Below are 20,562 nucleotides of genomic sequence, written 5' to 3'. Positions count from 1 at the left end.
ATCCCTTAGATCCCACATGCTGCAGCGAAGATCCTGTGTGCTGCAACTGAGACCCAGCATGGTCAACAAATAGATGAGTGAATGTATGCAGTGGAGTTCAGCACCCCCTCTAATGAGATCCGGCCCAGCTGGACCAGGCAGAGATGAGCCCGTGGGGTGAAGGTGCTCCAGGCTGATAGCGGCTGGAGCCATCGAGTCCTTCCTGGTGGTGAGAGCAGCTGGACGACATCAGCCTGGCAGCAGAGGCTCCTCCAGTCAGGGCTCAGTCACGCTGCCAGCTCAGCTGCTGCCACTCTCCCTGCTGACAGCCACGGGCATGGGCTCTGCCTCCTTTCTCCTTGCACAGGGGCCGAAAAGAGAACTACTGGGGATTGAGATATGCTAGGAAAACCCCACATCTTCCGACTCTAGCTTCCGCCCCACCATGTAGAGGTCCCCTTTCCCGGACTCACGGGGCACCACTGACACTTTCTGCCCCGTACCACTGCTCCTGGAAGGGGGCCCCCGGGCAATCCTGTCTGCTGACTTCCAGGGGGGAAGCTAGCGGTGCAGTTGCACGTTGCCAAGCCTTTCAGTGTCCTGAGCGAACCCCACTATCAGCAGCCTGGAGAGGAGGATGTCTGCAGGGTTGGGGCAAAAGCTAACTTTTGGACAGGATTCCTCCAGGTCTTAGGGTTGGAGGCTGAGATGCTACCTTGACCTTGGGGTTTCTAGTACCTCCAATGAGAAGGCCAGTCTCCAGGGGATGTGTGTGACCAGGCTCCCTAACAGAGCGTCACTGGTGTCTTGTGGCATTCAGTTTTCTTGTTCCGCAGGGGACTCCCAGATGGTGCCTCAGGCTTCCCTTCACTGACAACAGAGTTAAATGCTCTTGCCCCAGGGTGAAGCTGACAGTGCAGGAAAGGAGAGCTCCTAGTGTACCCACACCTCCTTTATTGAGGGCTTTTGAGAGCTGGGTGGGTGTCCTATTTGATGCTGGGGATGCTGAGATTAAAAAAAAAAGACCAGTCCCTGCCCCTGAGGATCTCCAAGGCTTGCAAGTAGTGGAGGTGTCAAAGGTATAAGACAACATGATGAGGGTCTGTGTGGAGCTGATACTGGTCTGCACATTCCAGCTAAGGTGGGGATGTTAAAATGGGGAAGTGCTTCTCTGTGTGCGTGCTAAATGGTTTCAGTCGTATCCAACTCTTTGCGGACTGTGGCCTGCCAGACTCCTCTGTCCATGGGATTCTCCAGGCAAGAATACTGGAGTGGGTTTCTATATCTCCTCCAGGGGATCTTCCTGATCCAGGGATCTTCCTGACCCAGGGATCGAACCCACGTTTCTTATGTCTCCTGCATTGGCAGGTGGGTTCTTTACCACTAGCGCCACCTGACATGCTTCTAAAGCAGTGGTTTAAACATCTGCATCCTGAGCTCAATAAGTGACCACACCCAATTCTCCAGTCACCCTGGTCCCTCTGGGATCCAGGAGCTAAGTAAGCATCAATGCTTGGCTTGGGGGGAGGCCCTCGGGGGCCCTGGTCCAGCCCTCCGGCCAGAGTCCTCTTTGCTGAGAGTTTGTGCTTTATTTGTTATTGTCCAGTTGCTCAGTTTTGTCCAACTCTTTGCAACTCCATGGACTGCAGCACGCCAGGCTTTCCTGTCCTTCATTGTCTCCTGGAGTTTGCTCAGACTCATTTGCATCGACTCATTTGAATCGATGATGCTGTCGAACCGTCTCGAGTATCAGTGCTATTTCTGGGACAGACAGCATAGCCAAGGCACGCTCAGGATCTGGAAGGGGAAGACCAGGGAAAGCTCCCAGAAGAAAGGGCCTGTCTGAGCTGAGTTTTGAAGGAAGACATCAGAGAAGCATGGGCCAGCATCTTCTCTCTTCGGCCCCATGTTTTATGCTTCTCTGAGCCTTGACATTGGACCCCAGCCCTGCCCCATACCCTAGACAGCTCTTCTCTGCCACAGGCTGGAGCCCACCTCATCCCAGTTTCAAGGAGAAGCTTCTTGGAACCTCTGAGGTCTCTGCCCACTTGGAGCACAAAGCCAGCACAGAGCCAGAGGAGGGTGAACAAAATAGACTTCAGAGGACTCTGTCATCAAGGTCAAGGAATTTACCCGCTCCCGAGGGAAAAGCCCCTGGTGGAGGAAATGGCAACCCACTCCAGTATTCTTGCCGAGAGAATATCATGGACAGAGGAGCCTGGCAGGCTACAGTCCGTAGGGTCACAAGGAGTCAGACACAACTGAAGTGATTAAGCATGCACAAGGGAAGCCAGGCACACGCAGGTGACAAGCTCACAGACACAAGTTCCCAGGAGCTGATCAGCGGGATCACCGATCATTGTAACTGGATGCGGATGGTTTGATAAAAGCTTAGCGCAGGGAGGGGCTTCCCTGGTGGCTCAGATGGTAAAGAATCTGACTACAGTGAAAGAGATCAGGGTTCGATCCCTGGGTCAGGAAGGTCCTCTGGAGGAGGAAATGGCCACCTCCTCCAATATTCATGCCTCGAGAAGCCCATGGACGTAGGAGCCTGGTGGGCTACAGTCGAAAAGAGTTGGACACGACTGAATGACTAACACTTTTAGTGGAGAGAGGAAGATGCAGCATACTGGCTTCTGGATGTTGAGCTTCTGGAACATTCGTTAGGTACTCAAGGTGCCTGGCAGGCAGAGGAACAGGCAGAGACAGTGGCTCAGAGCAAGCAGGAGGGAACCAGCCCTGGCAGCAAGTGCTCTGTTGGGCTGACTTGTAAAGAGCAGGCTGTGTTCTACTAGGAGGCGGAGGTGTGGGGAGAGGTGAGAAAGAGGGTCTCGGGCTACATGCGTGTCACAGCCTCAGCACAGCAGCTACAAGCACGGTCACTCTCCTGGGCACAGAGGCCCCAGATCCTGACCTCAATCCCTGTTCAATCCAGCGACAAGTTGAAAAGCAAAGACTCACGTCTGCTTCTCTGTTCTGCTCCTAGTACGGTTCTTCACTTCGGGCCATCAAATGTGTGATTTCCCTCCATACCGGTCAGTCCTCTAATTCTCAGTGGTCACTGAGTGTGTGTCCTCAAATTCAATGCAATTCTGGCACTACCTTCCCAGGTGGAGTGTCAGATCTCATAGTTTAGGGCTAGGTCCCATAAGGTGACGTCACCTCAGATGCAAATCACAAGTCCAGGTTGTCACCTGAGCTGCTGACTATAGATCAGAGGTTCCCTGGACCTCCTCCTGGGGTTTGCTAGAGTGACTAGCAAATTTGCTAGAGTGACTCACCGAACTCGGGAATACAGTTCACTTACTGTTTATTGTGTGTGCATGCTAAGTTGCTTCAGTCATATCTGACTCTGTGCGACCCCATGGACTGTAGCCCACCAGCTACAGCTCTGTCCATGAGATTCTCCAGGCATGAATACTGGCATGGGTTGCCATTTCCTTCTCCAGGGGATCTTCCTGACTCAGGGATCGAACCTGTGTCTCCTATGTCTCCTGCATTGGCAGGCAGGGTTCTTTACCACTAGCGCCACCTGGGAAGCCCCTTACTGTTTATTGTCACAGTTTATTATAAAAGGGGCCAACTCAAGAGCAGCCAGATGGAAGAGACACACAGGGGGAGGCATGGGAGGAGACAGGGAGGCTCCATGCCCTCTCCACGCACATCTCCCTCCCAGCAGCCCCTTCTGGTCGTGAACCTGGAGGCTCCCTGAACCTCGCTTTAGGATTTGTATGGAGGCTTCATTATGTAGGCATTATTGATTAAATTATTGACTTTTGGTGATCAATTCAGGCTCCAGTAAAGTGAGGTTGAAGGTTCCAACCCTTTAATCACTTGGTTGGGTTCCTTGGCTACCAGCCGCCCATCCTGAGGCCATCCAGGAGCCCCCAGCCACAGGCTATTTTGATGTTGTTCAATCACAAAGTCATATCTGACTCTTTGCAACCCCATGAACTGCAGCATGTCAGGCTCCTCTGTCCATGGAATTTTCCCCCACAAGAATACTGCAGTGGGTTGCCATCTCCTACTCCAGGGGATCTTCCTGACCCAGGGGTCAAGCACACGTTTCTTGTGTCTCCTGTACTGGCCGGCAGATTCTTTATTGCTGCTCCACCCAAGAAGCCCAGATTTGGTTAATGGTGTTTATGTGGCCCTTCTGTATCCCGTGCCCAGGACAGACATCACTAATCAATCACAGTTCTTTTTCTGGCTCAACCACAGCCTCCTTCTAGACACAGCAGGCTGGGTTAACTCTCAGCATCCCAGCAATATTGCCGAAAAATTGAAATCTATTCACCATCTCTGCTTTAACATTTCAAGTCAGGAGGACTCAGCAGAGGTACCTTGGGATAATTCAGAAGGAAAGAGTGAGCTCTCCTGTCCATATTTTTTATTTTGTTCTGAAGTGTCCAGGAGGATATGTACTGTGAGAAAAGGAAGACAGGACAGTGGAGAGGTTTAGGCATTAATGGTAGACCTGTGGAACTGGAATTCATCTCTAATTAGGCAGTTATTGAAGGCATGTGGATAGAGAGATGTCTTCCAAGAGGGTGAGTAGATGGGGAAAAGAACAGACGGCTTCTTGCCAGAGGATAGGAAACGGCTCACGATGCTGAAGCAAGAAAGTGAAAAAAGTTAACAAGAGAAAAAACTGCATTTCTTTTTCTGAGGAGTAAGGCCATCTCTCCAGCTCCCAAAGTGGAATCCTCTGGAACCTTAAGGAATGGCAGAGGATTTCCTTACAGATGTTAGAGACTAATGCTGTTGACATCTTCCTTTTCAGTCTTGGATATAACCAGGATTTCTTCCACTGGTGATGCTTTAAAGGAGCATGCCTCCCTCCCTGCCGCCTCCCACTCCACATCCTGCTTCCAGTCTTGGCCCGGCTCACCCATCCTCCTCTGTCCTGTGACAGCTCTCTTCTCTGTGGCTTGGTCCCATCCCAGCTTACCATCCAGAGGGAGGGCTGGGTACCACCCATGTGACCTTGCCTTCCTGACGATTACCTTGACTAATCACTCTGACACCCTGGTTTCTGGGGATAATGATTCCTGTAAAGTCAAGGGCACCCTTTCCTTCCAGTGACCTGGATTACCCTCTTATAAGGAAAGCGCCCAGAGCTTTCGAGTGACTTTTCCACATAACTCTCAAGCCGAGTTGCAGTGAGGAAATCCACCCTTTTAATAGGGGAAAATATTGCCCTCGTCTGTCTTTATGCAGTGAACTTGAGCCTAATGCTCACTTACCAATCCGCCTTTATAACTTCCATATTGAGTGAATTAAGTCCTCCATGTGGGTAGGTATTAAAGAAGTGATAAGTGCTTTATAATTCAGTAAGGGGTGGCCTGGCCATTTTGCATTTTCCTAAGGAAATTGGCCACTCCGAGGGCAGCACTCTCAGGACCCCTGGGGCCAGCTGCTCTCAGGCACAGAGCTTGCACTATTGGATTACTCTCAAGCCAGCTGCTCTGGCCTAGACCCGACTTTCCTTCTTGCTCAAACTGTCTCCTCCAAGGCCCAGTGGGGAGAAAGGGTCAAAGCTAGTGTCCCTCCCTGCCTCAGGCCGTTTCTGCTTTGGATCAAAGACCTCCTCTTTCTCTCCTGGTTCAAAGCTGAGATGTCCAGGAGGGACTGGAAGTTTTATGATCAACGTGCTTTGAGTAGGTGAGAGACGACTGTCTCCAAGGGGCCATAGGGCTCTGTCTCCCTCCCCAACCCCAGAGGCGCAACACGCTTCTTTACACCTTTGTCTTTTCAGAGAGTTGGAGAACATGCTGGTTCCATCAAGACATTGGGAGCCATGGCCTTTTCATGACTTGCTGCAAGGTCCCAGGGTTCTGAGGAAGAACAGTCATTCGTTACTTTGTTCCTTTAAATCTTCTGCTGTGTACCAAGAACTGGGCAGCATGTTGTGGATACCACAGCAAACAAGATAAACAGGTTGCCTGCCCTCAGAGATCTTGCATTCTGTTGGGAGAAAGAAGCAATAGACGAGTAAACATGCACATGAGGTCGTTATAGATTTTGGCTACAATATAAAGGAGAGAACCAGAGCAACACTTCTCAAGCTTCATACTATTGACATTGTGAAAAAAGTGAAAGTCACTCAGTCATGTCGACTCTTTGCGACCCCATGGGGTACGCAGCCCATGGAATTCTCCAGGCTGGAATACTGGAGCGGGTAGCCATTCCTTCTCCAGGGGATCTTCCCAACCCACGGATCAAACCCAGGTCTCCCGCTTTGCAGGTGAATTCCTTACCAGCTGAGCTACCAGGGAATTCTTGGACATTCTTTGTTGTGAGGCACTGTCTTAAGTTGTAGCATATTTAATAACATCCCTGGCCTCTACCTGGAGATGGAAATGGCAACCCACTCTACTATTCTTGCCTGGGAAATCCCATGGACAGAGGAGCTTGGTGGGCTACAGTCCACAGGGTCACAGGAGTCAGACACTTAGTGACTACACCACCTCCACCTGGCCTCTACCCACTAGAGACCAGTCATGAGAATCAAAAGTGTCCCCAGACATTGCCAAGTGTTCTCTGAGGGGCAAAATCCTCCCCTGCCCTAAGAACGCTGGATCCAGAGGAAGGTGACACAGAACGTCTTTGGCTGGTTGGTCAGGGAAGGTCTCCCTGAAGAGAAGAGTTTGAAAGGGAATCCAAGTACTTTTAAAGGCAAAAACAAGGTCCTGAGAAGCGGGAGGGAGCTTGATGTTTTGAAGACTAGAAAGGAGACCAGTGAGACTAAAGCCAAGTAAACAAAGTTAAGGTTAGCTTGAGCTCAGGAGGGAGAGGGATGAGCCAGACATGGAGGATCCTGCTGGCTGAGATGGAGAATGAATTTCATCCCAAGTACAGAAGCCATCAGGGGCTGATTTTTGGGGGGAGAGAGTGGAAAAGAGGGGAATGATCTAATTTAGTTATTTAAAATATACATGTATTTTTAATTTTGCTGTGTCAGGCCTTAGTTGTGACATGTGGGATCTTTGATCTTTGTTGTAGTATGCGAGATCTTGTTCCCTGACCAGGGATTGAACTTGGGTCCCCTGCACTGGGACTGTGGAGTCCTAGCCACTGGACCGCCAGGGAGGACACTGGTTTATGTTATGAAAAGCTCTTTCAGGCTCTGTGTGAAGACAGGTTTCGTCAAGTGGAAGTGGAAGCCGTGGAAGCAGGGGTCATGTTTTGGAGGCAGTGGCCTTTGAAAGAGCCGAGGCAGCCTGGGTGGTGAGAGATGATAAGAGTGGGGATGGTGGGCAGTAAGCAGAGCTGATGATCTCCTGCGGAGCTGCACTTGCTAAGGTGTGGGTGTTGGAGGGAGGGAAGGGAGCAATCGGTGATGAAATTTGACTTGGACAACTGTGTGGCATTGGGGCCATTTACTGAGATGGAGACGCCCAAGTGGGAGGACAGCAAGAATTGGTGTTGCTGACATATGACGGAAGAGCCTGGAGCTCAGCTGGGAGGTCTGACCAGAGATACCTTTGGGCGCATAGATGGTATTCACAGCAGAGCACCTGGGTGAGCTCCCCATGGCCTGGTGAGGGTGAGACCTGGAGGCTCCCCCAGTGATGGATAAAGACTATGGAACCAGCCAAGGAGACTAAGATACGCTATCCAGGGAGGTGGAAAGAAACCCAGCAGAGAGCGAGGTTAAGAGATTCATAGAGAAGAGAGTGTTTTCAGAAAGAGAGGGTGGTTAACTAGGTAAAATGCTGCTGGGAGACTGAGAAACTGGATGGCAGAGAAGAATCTGCCAATGTGGAAACCACTGGTGACCTTGACAATATCGTTTCAGTGGAGTGGTAGGGATGAAGACAGACTCAGATGAAGGGTCAAAGGGAGGCAAGGAAGGAAGGCCTGGGAATGTGGGCAATTCTTTTGAAAACATTTGGCATAAGGAGACGGAGAGACATGAGTTGGTAGTTGAAGAACATTGAGCTGAGGGGATTTTCTTTGAAATGGGCTTTCCTTGGATGTGTTTATATGCTGATAGAAAAATCTAAGAGGGGGAGAGTGAGGGGACTGGGATCAGAAGGAGAAACATGGAATGAGCCCTGGATTAGTGGATGTGGGCAGGGGAAGGCCCACAGAGGAGCTGGTAGAGGACTATCCATTTCAGCGCCTCTGTTGATCACTTTGAGGTTCAGCCATTCATTCAGATGTCACTGAGTTTTGCATGGCACTGGGAACACAAGCTTTCAGAAAACTCATATTCTGGTGAAGACCATAGTCATGTGGGGAAGGGAAGGATGGAGAAGATGTGCTTAGGCACTAAGAGCATTTCCACCTCATCTGCTCCAATGTCTAGTGAGAGGAGGTCCTGCCCACTGCCCCTCTCCTGACCCTGATGGTGGGCAGTAGACCAGAGATCTCTCCTGGAGGCGGGGAGGTCCGGTCCAGGTCTGGTCCTGAGATCTCTGGGATCACCCTGTCTCTGGGCTCTGCAGTGATTCCCCAAGTTGCCTGTCCCCATTTGGGATGTTGAATCATGTGCCCTGGGCCACATTCTTCTTCAGAGATCAAGCTCAGGGCTTCTGCCGGTTCAGCTGCTGAGCAGGGCCCAGGGAGAGGACCGTGGAGGTGCCGTGCCTGGAACACCTCTGGCGTGAGTTAGGGCATCTAGGTGGCTACTTAGCACCAATCTGGATGACACCCCGAGTATATACTTACCCTGGGGCAGCATTTGAGATTCTGGAGGTAAGGGAGCTGGGAGTAAGACAGATAGGAGCTCTGTTCTGATGCATTATAGTTCTAGGGACACGACAAACACGTAATCAAATAATCAAATAAGACAATTACAGATGGTTATTAAGGGCTGTGAAGGACATAAACAGGGGCTTGCGCCAGAGAGCAGCTGGCAGGGAAGGGAGGGTGGGCTCGCAGAGGAGTCAGCTGGCTTCTCCGAGAAGGTGACCTTGGAGGGGAGGCCTGAGAGATTAGAAGGAGTCAGGGAAGAGTGTTTCCTGGAAGTTCTGATCAGGAATTAGCCTGGTAGGTTTAAAGAACAGAAGGCATGTCCCTGTGGCCGGGGCTTGGAAAACCAGGGGGTGTGTTCACGGAGGGAACCATGGACGCAGCTGGCGATCAGCTTGTGGGCCACGACGGCCTGGGTTTTGGATTTTATTTTAAGGAGCAAAGGAAGCAGTTGGAGGGTTATAAGCAGGAAAGAGGAGGATTGCACTGGAGGAGAGTCTGTTGGGGGAGGGTGAAGCCTGGGAGGCCAGCTCAGAGGTGGTGGCCGCTTGCAGTTATAGGCGGTGGCTCCCTGGCATGTGGACGAGAGGGCAGCAGTGGACATGGGGAGAAGCAGACAGACTGGCGAGGGGCAGGCCAGTCTGGTCACAGGCTGGGACCCGTGCAGGGCAGCCTGGGCTCCCCAGTAAGCTGGCTGAGCCCCCAGATGCATGCCTTTGACTGTTCCTCCGTTAGGAGACACCGCATTTCAGCAGGTGGAGAGCATAGGTGTGCACACAAGCAGCCCCCGTTCCTGGCACGAGTCTCAGAGTGGATCAGGAAGCCGGCACAGATGCTGTTGCCTTCCATCTGTTCACCGCACGACCTGAGTGCTCCTTTCTGCGGTCCTGGGGGTGCCTGCGACGTGGGGCTGGTTCACCATGGTCCTTGGCGGGCAGCTGCTTGTAGAGCTGGTGTGCTCATGTGCTGGCGTGCTGGGGCTGCCAGCCCAGGAAGGCTCCCCAGGCGTCTGTCAAGGGAGGAGAGCCGAGTGACTTGGCTGGTGCGATCCGAGGCAGTTCTTCCCCAGTCCTCTGGTGCTTGAGCTCCACGGGGCTATCGCTCCAGACGGTTTGTTTATAATGCTAAACATATCAGATAATTGAAGGCTAATGCTTCTGTCTGGATCGCTAGACATAATAGGCCTGGATAACAAATCAATTTTCTCCTTGCCCTACAAGGTTGGGAAGTCGAACATCCAGCGTATTCTTGGTGTGTGTGCATGGGTGTGCATGTGTGTGTGAGTGCGTGTATGTGCACACTCATGCATCTGTGTGCTCTAACACTGACTTATTAGAAAATGAGATTCCAAGCTAGTTTCCCCAGGTACCCAACTCGATACTTGAATTTGGGCCACCATTTTAGATTCAAGTGAGAAGGTGATGGGAGCCCCATGTCTTACAGGAAGCAGGGACATCTGAAGGTGAAAGGATGGGAGGTCTGTCCAGCCTTGATATCTGAAACTTCTGTGTTCTTGGAGGACTCAGTACTCATATAAAAAGCATCTGAGAAACGCCAGTTTCAGCTACCTCCTGCCAGGATACACCTCCAAGAATGGCAATAGGAACATGTGAATTATGAATTAACAAGAACACTTACTTATCTGGTTAGCTTGATCATCCAGAAAGGGTATGTGAAACGAAGTAAGAAAACAGAGGCAAGTATCTATCTATCTGTGTGTGTGTGCACATGTGCGCACACATGTCTGTGCATGATTTTTTTCATATTCTCTTAAATTCTTATTCAGATTCTTACTACTCTGACATAAGGCACAGTGCCAAAGGCAGTCATAGAGTCAGCTCTGATTTGCACTAGTTCTGGGTGTCAGAGCTGAACGGAGGATGTGGGCATGGCCTCAGCTAATCCTCAGAGCACCCAGATTTCCTGTTAGGAGACTGAGGTCTGCAGAGGCTGGAGTTACTGGTCCTGAGGCATCCAGTTTCCAAATTCTGGGTGTGGGTGTTGAGTGTCCACTGTTATTTTGTTTCTTCTTATTTCTTTTTATTGAAGAAGGACAGGGAAGCCTGGCTTGCTGCAGTCCATGGGTCACAGAGAGTTGGACACAACTGAGCGACTGAACAACAACAGTTGATTTACAATGTTGGTAATTCCTGTTGTATGGCAAAGTGACTCAATTACATATACGTACAAATAATACGTTATGCACATAATATGTTAGATAGGTAGATAAACGGGCTTGCCTAGTGGCTCAGATGGTGAAGAATCGGCCTGCTGTGCAGGAGACCCAGATTCAATCCCTGGGTCAGGAAGATCCCCTGGAAAAGGGAATGGCAACCCACTCCAGTACTCAGTATTCTCGCCTGGAGAATTCCATGGACAGAGAAGGCTGGTGGGCTACAGTGCATGGAGTCGCAGAGTTGGACACCACTGAGCAACTAACCTAGTAAAGTAATGCTTAAAATTCTCCAAGCCAGGCTTCAGCAATACGTGAACCATGAACTTACAGATGTTCAAGCAGAATTTAGAAAAGGCAAAGGAACCAGAGATCAAATTGCCAACATCTGCTGGATCATGGAAAAAGCAAGAGAGTTCCTGAAAAACATCTATTTCTGCTTTATTGACTATGCCAAAGCCTTTGACTGTGTGGATCACAATAAACTGTGGACAAAATTCTGAAAGAGATGGGAATACCAGACCACCTGACCTGCCTCTTGAGAAACCTGTATGCAGGTCAGGAAGCAACAGTTAGAACTGGATATGGAACAACAGACTGGTTCCAAATAGGAAAAGGAGTACATCAAGGCTGTATATTGTCACCCTGCTTGTTTAACTTATATGCAGAGTGCATCACGAGAAATGCTGGACTGGAGGAAGCCCAAGCTGGAATCAAGATTAATGGGAGAAATATCAATAACCTCAGATATGCAGATGACACCACCCTTATGGCAGAAAGTGAAGAAGAACTAAAGAGCCTCTTGATGAAAGTGAAAGAGGAGACTGAAAAAGTTGGGTTAAAGCTCAACATTCAGAAAACTAGGATCATGTCATCTGGTCCCATCACTTCATGGCAAATAGATAGGGAAACAGTGGAAACAGTGGCTGACTTTATTTTTATGGGCTCCAAAATCACTGCAGATGGTAATTGCAGCCATGAAATTAAAAGACGCTTACTCTTTGGAAGGAAATTTTTGACCAACCTAGACAGCACGTTAAAAAGCAGAGACATTACTTTGTCAACAAAAGTCTGTCTAGTCCAGGCTATGGTTTTTCCAGTGGTCATGTATGGATGTGAGAGTTGGACTATAAAGAAAGCTGAGCACCGAAGAATTGATGCTTTTGAACTGTGGTGTTGGAGAAGACTCTTGAGAGGCCCTTGGACTGCAAGGATATCCAACCAGTCCATCCTAAAGGAGATCAGTCCTGGGTGTTCATTGGAAGGACTGATGTTGAAGCTGAAACTCCAATACTTTGGCCACCTGATGCGAAGAGCTGACTCATTTGAAAAGACCCTGGTGCTGGGAAAGATTGAGGGCAGGAGGAGAAGGGGACGACAGAGGATAAGATGGTTGGATGGCATCACCAACTCAATGGACATGGGTTTGGGTGGACTCCAGGAGTTGGTGATGGACGGGGAGGCCTGGCGTGCTGCAGTTCATGTGGTCGCAAAGAGTTGGACACAACTGAGCAATTGAACTGAACTGAACTGAGCAACTAACCCACACCCCACCCCATACACATATTATCTATTCCTTTTAAAATAGTTTATTTTTCCATTATGGTTTATCATAGATTCTTTTTTTTAATTGGAAGATAATTGCTGTGCAATGTTTTGTTAGTTTGTGTTATGTAACAATGTGAATTGTTCTATGTACACATATATCCCCTCCCTCTGAGCCCAAGTCACTCAGCACCCAGCTGAGCTCAGGGTGTCCACTCTTGATCTCTGTTCTCCAGTGGACTGCAGGGCAGCATGTTAGAAGGGCCCTGGGGTCACAGCTTGATAGCAAAGAAGAGCCAGAAAAATCTTTAAAAAATGGAAGCAGTAGCCCTTAGAATTCAGGCATCATTTCAGGATAGAATCGTTTTGGGCAGGGATACAGGTTCTACCTACTTCAAGAGCCTCTGAGCCTAGCTCAGACGGACAGGTAAGTTGATCGCAATGATCCAGGATCTTCAAGAAAATGTTCTAAGTCATGTTCTGTCTGTTTTGTTGCTGTTTAGTCGCTGTCGTATCCGACTCTTTTGCGACCCCATGGACTCCAAAGACTATCAGCTCCACATATGTCCCCTCCTCCTTGAACCTCCCTCTCACCCCTCTGAAAAGTGAAAGTGTTAATCACTCTGCTGCTGCTGCTAAGTCGCTTCAGTCGTGTCCGACTCTGTGCGACCCCATAGATGGCAGCCCACCAGGCTCCGCCGTCCATGGGATTTTCCAGGCAAGAGTGCTGGAGTGGGTTGCCATTTCCTCCTCCAGGGGATCTTCCCCACCCAGGGACCGAATCTGGGTCTCCCACATTGCAGGCTGATTCTTCACCCCTCTAGGCCATTACAGGATACCGAGCTGAGCCCCCTGTGTTATACAGCAGCTTCCTACTAGCACTTCGAAGGCCTCTTCATTGCATGGGAATATGAAATGTTCCATGCAGAGAGTCACGTCAGTGGCCTGTCCCTGCCCCCTTGTCACTGCCCTTTCCTTATGCCACAGAATCATGACACTCTGCTGACGTTCTGCCAGGAGCCGACGTGCAACATTTTTCCAGAGGAAGGAAGGAACGGAGGCTTAGTTCAGGACAGCACTGAGCTCCAGAGCCAGAGCTGAGCTCAGTGTTACAGCTCAGAAAACTTCCATAAGGTCTCGGTGGGGGATCCTTGGTCAAAGCACATGCTCCTTCCAGGTAGACTTGGGAAGGATGGAGTCACTCCCAGTGGCTCAGCGAGCATTTATTCCTGGAGATAAACCCAAGCCACAGCTGCCTTGAACCCCTGTAGGGATGAGTCAGAACACAAGTGAAATGCTAATTAACATGTGTGTGCACGGGTGCGTGCATGCCAAGTCCATCCAGTCGTGTCCAACCCTTTTGCAACCCCATGGACCATGGCCCGCCAACCTCCTCTGCTCATGGCATTCTCCAGGCAAGAATGCTGGAGGGGGTTGCCATGCCCTCCGCTAGGGGGTCTTCCCAACGCAGGGATTGAACCCGCATCTCTTAGGTCTCCTGCATTGGCAGGTGCGTTCTTTACCACTAGCCCCACCCGCTAATTAATTAAGCCCCTGTTAATTAATATATTCATAGCGAATATAAAAATCCTTTGCATTAGAGTTCATCCAATTGTGCTTTTGTACCATTATTTCTTCCTCCTTCTGTCTGGCTAGGGCCAATATGGAAATGAATTGGCAAACTCCAAGCACATAAAAACTAGACGGCACAGACTGTGGTCTTTATTTCAATTAAAAATACGCCATGTGGATATGTTTAAGAGTTGTTTGTATCTCCAGTATTTAAAAGTTAAAGGCAGAAAACTCTAGAACACTGCAACATTCAAATCCATCCAACAGCGGAGGACTAAGCTGGTTGTGGATGCTCATGAGAGGTGCAAGGCACCGTGTACCTGGCAGAGCTCTCCTCCTCACCTGGCTACCCAGAAAGATAAGGACTGCCTGGTGGGACAAAGGAGCATCCTGCCTTTCTTTAGATGCAGCAGGCCCAGTATTTCCTCGTCTTCCCAAGCTTTTCTCTCTGCTCTCTGCTGTCAGATGGCTGTTATTTTCCCCTGTGATCCCTCACTGCTATTAATGAGCTGTTCTTCATAACCAAATTTTCCAGATAACAAAATTTAAATACAGAACCTCTGCATGTTCAACCTCCTCACTGGATGTTTCTTCTTTTCCCTAAGATGCATTACACACCTCCTTAACTTTTGAAGCAAAGTAGATGAAAACACGGGGCTTCCCTGGTGGCTCAGCAGTAAAGGGTCTTAAATAGAAGCGTTCTGTAATAAAGCAATGTTTCCCATCCTGAATACTGTGGACATTTGGGGCAGATGATTCCTTGCTGTGGGGATGCTGCCTGGTGGATGATGGAATGTTTAGAAGCATCACTGTGGATGCCCATGTCACTGCCTGACCCCAGTGTGACCCTCAAAAATGTCCCCTGGTGTGCGTGCTCCATCGCTTCTGTCTTGTCCGATTCTTGGAGGCTCTATGGACTGTAGCGTCAGGATCCTCTGTCCATGGGATTCTCCAGGCAAGAATGCTGGAGTGGGTTGCCATGCCCTCCTCCAGGGGATCTTTCCGACCCAGGAATCAAACCTGGATCTCCTGCATTGCAGGCAGATTCTTTACTGCTGAGCCATAGGGAAGCCCCCAAAATGTCTCCAAGCATTGCCAAATGACCTCTGGGAGCAAAATTGCCTCTAGTTGGGAACCGCTGAATTCAAGAGACTAAAGTGGAGGAAATCAGAGTAGGGATGGGAGCCCGGAGTCACACTGAGGGGAGGCTGCAAGTCTTTGCGGGGCCACCAGTGCCACATGCTGTGCCTGAGCAGACGATGCGGGATCTGGGCTCCTGCTGACCTGTGTTCCTGGTACCGCTCTGATTTCTCGAGCCTTCCACAGCGGTGCCAGGCGAGTGCAAGGCTGCTGCTCGGATGGGCTGGTCGCAGCCTGTCATCCTGGGAGAGGGAGACCAGTGACTGCCCTGCTGGACAGGGCTCAAGGGCTTAACCTTCCTTGAAAAACATGGTCATTCTTGTTGTTTAGATGGTAAGTTGTGTCCCATTCTTTTTGTGACCCCATGGACTGTAGCCTACCAGGCTCCTCTGTCCATGGGATTCTCCAGGCACTCACTGGAGTGGGTTGCCATTTCCTTCACCAGGGGATCTTCCCAGATCAGGGATAGAACCCGAGTCTCCTGCATTGGCAGATGGATTCTTTACCACCGAGCTACCTGGGAAGCCCTCCATCATTTGTGATTGCTTTCCAGATGACAGAATCCATGCACCATGCAAACAGCCTGGACAACCCAGAAAAGCACACCAAAAGAAGTCATGTGTAATTGTACTGGGCCAAGGGAACCACTGTTTACTACAGACCAAAGCAAGGCAGACCTCTCTCAGACTTGGTCTTATTTATTTATTATATTTTTAGAACCTGCCTTTTCCACTTAAACTCACGGTCTCTGCATTAGCACAAAGCAGCCAGCAGAGTTATGGCCCCTGGGGCTGGTACCAAGTGGTGAGTCACTGGGAAAGCTTGGCAGGCTCCCTGCCCATGTCAACGGCAAATGTCAGGCTGCACCTTCGCGGTTCTGCTCTTCCCTGAGAACCCGCTCGGCGCTGCCGTCTGTGCATCCTCTGACACTGTTTATAATTTTGGCTCGAACAGTTTTCCTGGAGGTCATGAATGACAGGTTTACTGCCCCTCCACCCTTCTGCCACTCGGAGTTTTTATCAATGATGGCTGAGAAATGACAACTTCCAGCAGAACCAGGCTGCCCTTTTAGCATGAAAACTGAGAGAAGACTGCTCGGCCTCTACAGAAGTGAAAAGAATGAAAATGTTAGCTGCTTAGCTGTGTCCATATCTTTGTGACCCCAGGGACTGTAACCCCCCGAAGGCTCCTCTGTCCATGGGATTTTCCAGGCAAGAATACTGGAGTGGGTAGTCATTCCCTTCTCCAGGGGATCTTCCCAGCCCAGGGATCAAACCCAGGTCTCCTCTGCAGGCTGATTAGTTACGGTCTGAGCCATCAGGGAAGCCCAGCCTCTACAAAGCCTGAGGTTAAAAATAATCATCACAGTGGGCACTCCCTGAGGACTTACTGTGACCCCAGCTGCTGTAACGGCTTTTTAATGTAACGTGCAATCCTTATGTCCTTCTTATGCTGGAGGTATTCTATTATTCCCATTTGACAGATGAAGAAACTGAGGCACAGACTGGACAGGGTCTCATAGATCGAGGTAGCGATGGAGACAGGATCTGTATCCTGGCAGTCTGGCTCTAGGCAGGGGTCAGCAACCTTTTTCTATGAAAGGCCAGAAAGTCAATATTTTAAGTGAGCTTCTGCAGCAATAACTCAACTCCATTTTTGCTGAGAAAAGTGGTCACAGACAAGAGTAAATGAGCAGATATGTACATGGAGATTTAAACTTCATATACTTTTCACATGTCACAAAATAGGATTCTATGTTAGATTAAAAAAAAAAAACGTAAAAACTATTCTTATTTCTCAGGCTGTATGGAAATGGGTTGTGGGCTGGAGTTTGTAGTGGCTAACCCAGCTTTGGAGAACCAACTCCTAATCACACAGTTGCTATAAAAGTGCCGTTCCCTGATGTAGGAAAATTCAGACTCAAAAGAAGATACAAGGTGCTATATGATATAGACGAGAGAGCCCTGTGCACCCAGGACTTCAGCCATCATCCTGCTGTGTCTGTGAGCGCCTCTGCCGGGGAAGGGTCGTTTGTGGGCATAAGGACAGGAAGGCTGAGAGAAGTCAAGTATTCAACTGCAATAATGATTGACAACTCAGCCATAATAAAAACACATTTCTGGAATTCTAATGTGGGCTCAGAAAACTGATTTCATTTATTTAAACAACTTGGTCGACAGCTGCTTGTTGGGAGCTTGTGTGAAGCTGGGCTCCCATGAATGAAGACCCGTCGGCAGGAACACTGCAATATGTTAACACTTGGTGGCTTACATGGACTGAGTGGATACCCCGGGTGGGGATGGGGCTGGCACAGGTCCTTCTGCCCCCTCTGAACTTCCTTCTCAGCTGACATGGAGCCTGGGTCCCTGCCCTGGCGAACCCAGACCAAACAAACTGTCCTGGGGCCATGCGGCTTCCAGGGGAGAAGGCTTTGGAGAAGGAATTCAATACCGACCTGGCCACCTGGCCCATGTCCCCAGCAGATGCTAATGTGTCTGGCTGCTTAGCAGGGGCTCCGAGAGAATGTGGTACAAAAAGGGCTCTTGGCATACCTTGTCGCTGCGCGGCTCTGAAATGCTTCCAGAGGCCCTGGCCACTGCCTCCCTGCGGCCTTCCTGGCTCTGGTCCCACCTGATGGCAGATGGCAGAACCACGGGTGAGGTGGGGCCTGGGCGGGGATGTCTGGGGAAGGTGGCTGTCTTTCCCATGCCTCGGGTACCACTGTCCCAGAGCGAGCTGTCATGTCTTTCCCCTCCTCTCCAAGAGGATGCTTAGACTTTGGGGGCACTGATGGGAGAGTCAGAGCCCAGGAGGGCAGCAGGAGGCCTTTTCCTGTGGCCCCTGGAGCTCCTTGGGGTGGTGGGGGTGTATGAATGGCCTCCTCTCAGATGACTTTGGAGCTGGAAAGGACCTTGGTAATCAGTAGTCTAATGCAGAGGTCCCTAACCTCCGGGATCTAAAGCCTGATGATCTGAGGTAGAGCTGATGTAATAATAATAGAAATAAAATGCACAATAAACGTAATACACTTGAATCATCCCCCAACCACCCACCCTCTCCAGTCGGTAGAAAAATTGTCTTCCACAAAACCAGTCCCTGGGGCAAAAATGGTTGAGGACTGTTTGTCTTATGGTTCTCAACCTGGACCCCAAAGCAGTAATGTAGGATGTTTGTCCCTGGTGTTTTCTCTCTCTCTCTCTATATATATATGTATATATATATACATATATATATACACCAAACAAAGGAAATCAAATCCATACCCATGACGAGCCCTTCCATGCTAACAGTACTTCCGAGAATTCCTTTGCTTTGTGCTGGAATTTATCTGCTGGATGAGTCAGTGCTGGTTTATGCCCGTTGATAAAAAAAAACTCTGGTTAACAGTGATTTATATCTTGGATTAGTAAATCTGAGAAGATGAATTAATTATTGCTTAATAAGTGTGTGTGCTTGCTTGACACATGTTTAGGGAGCTAAGCATGAAGTCTCTCGGGAGAAAGTTCTAAAAGAAGATCTTTATAAAGAGATGGGGGAGAAACTGCTGATCTGGTGTAACTCTCTCCCCTTACAAATGAGGACACCAGAGGCCCAGGGTGTTGAGAGCTCATGCTCAAAGCCACGGCTGCTAAAGTCCCAGAGATAAAGCTGGAATCCGGCTCCTCAAATGCCAGCCTCCTGTTCTTTCCATGACACCCAGGCCTTTGGTCATGCCTCCTTTGTGGAGGTGGTTATGCCATATGAAGCCACTGACGTCCTTGAACTCCAGATGAATTGCGTCATGGTAACTAAAGGGGGCTTCCCTGGTGGCTCAGACGGTAAAGAATCTGCCTGCAATGCAAGAGACTCAGATTTGATCCCCGTGTTGGAAAGATCCCCTGGAGAAGGGAATGCTACCCACTCTGGTATTCTTGCCTGGAGAATTCCATGGACAGTGGAGCCTGGCGAGTTACGGTACATGGGGTCGCAAAGAGTCAGACATGACTGAGTGACTAACTTACACTCTCACCCAAAGGGGGTCGTCCGTGTCTGGCCCTTAGGGGACCCTGAGGTGGTGTGTGTTCCTTCTGGGCTTTTCCACTGAAAAGCCATGTTCACGAGCAAGCTGCCCCCAACCCCTTTTAAAAAATCACTTCATTTGTATTGTTTCTGTGGGCAGGAATGTAGAAAATGAGCCTGTTCGTTTAAAAAAAAAAAAATCCTAGAAGTTAAAAAGAACTAAAAGAGAATGAAAAGAAACTGAATTAGGAAGACCTGCAGGGAGATTGAATCTCAAGAATGTGAAGAGTAGTCTTTCTAGAGCCCAGGGGATGTGAGGGCATTAAACACTATCCATGGGCTCAGAACTTGGGATCCCCCAGCAAGCCCATCAGCCAGGTTATGTGTGTGGCCCCATGCAGAGAGAGAATGAAGCAGGCTCAGAGATCACTGGGGTCTTGGTGGAGAGCCTGGCTCATGGGTGGCTGCTCCAGGATTTAAGCCCAGGTCTCTGGCACTAAAGCCAGCATCTTTCTGGTGATCCCTCTGCTGACCTGAACCTTGCCTTTCCTCCCTCCCTGCAGACACATAGAGAACTGGCGCGGTCTGCACACGCTCAACGCTGTGGACATGGAGCTCTATACTGGCCTCCAAAAGCTGTGAGTGCACCAGCTCCCGGTGTGGGTGGGGGCAGGGGCCAGCCCATACGTAGTCCAGGCTTCAAGATACAACCTGAACCCACGTCCCCCGGGTTAGTGCTTCCCTCAGTCCCGTGCTGGACTGATGGTCCCCAAGGAGCAAGGATATTCCCAGTCACCTCCTTTGGATTCAGTGCGAGTGACTGCGGGGGAATTGGGGTGGGGAAAGGGAGAAGGCTGCAGTTGCTAGAGTTGCTGGACCAGAGTCTTATTCACTTGCCAGGATGGGCACATTTCTCACCCTCACCCAGGTCCCTGTGGGATGTAAGCCCAGATCCTGCCCACTGGTCCTGTGGTCCTGTCCCTCAACTGGACCACAAGTGATGACTGGTGATGAAGAAATGCATTCAGTTTACAGAGGCATCTGTCGTCCAGTCTTGGCCTCACTGGCTGTCAGCCTCGGCCCAGAGCAGAGCTGTAACTCTACCCTGTAGGCTCTGCTGACCCCCTTTTCCTCTCTCTCTTCAGGACCATCAAGAACTCAGGACTTCGGAACATCCAGCCCAGAGCCTTCGCCAAGAACCCCCACTTGCGCTATATGTGAGTAGAGCTGGGTCTGGGCCACAGGGAGTCGGTGGGTGGGTGGATGGGAGCAGGCATACGGCAGGGAGAGAGAGTCCTGGGAGGTGAAGCCCGAGGCCTGAGATCTGGACCTGGCTTCGCTAGTGTGTGTCCTGCAGCAAGTCCCATTGCTTCTCTGGGCCTCAGAGTTTTGCCCCTTAAGGTGAGGGTTTTGGGTTTGATGATCTCTGAGGTTTCTATTGGAAGGTAAAGCCT

At 50.0% G+C, this 20,562-nt stretch overlaps 1 protein-coding gene across 1 annotated transcript in view; it reads left to right on the top strand.

Moving 5' to 3' along the window:
• Positions 1-20,562, top strand: part of NTRK3 (neurotrophic receptor tyrosine kinase 3) — a 414,336-nt gene that overhangs the window by 58,150 nt on the left and 335,624 nt on the right. Inside the window, exons 2-3 of the mRNA XM_052659381.1 lie at positions 19,672-19,746; positions 20,254-20,325. Of these exons, the coding sequence (XP_052515341.1) occupies positions 19,672-19,746; positions 20,254-20,325 (147 nt within the window). The remainder of the gene's footprint in view (positions 1-19,671; positions 19,747-20,253; positions 20,326-20,562) is intronic.

The sequence above is a fragment of the Budorcas taxicolor genome, chromosome 21 (assembly GCF_023091745.1).
Source record: "Budorcas taxicolor isolate Tak-1 chromosome 21, Takin1.1, whole genome shotgun sequence".
Classification (NCBI taxonomy): Eukaryota; Metazoa; Chordata; class Mammalia; order Artiodactyla; family Bovidae; genus Budorcas; species Budorcas taxicolor.
This window is presented reverse-complemented; position numbering and strand designations above follow the sequence as displayed.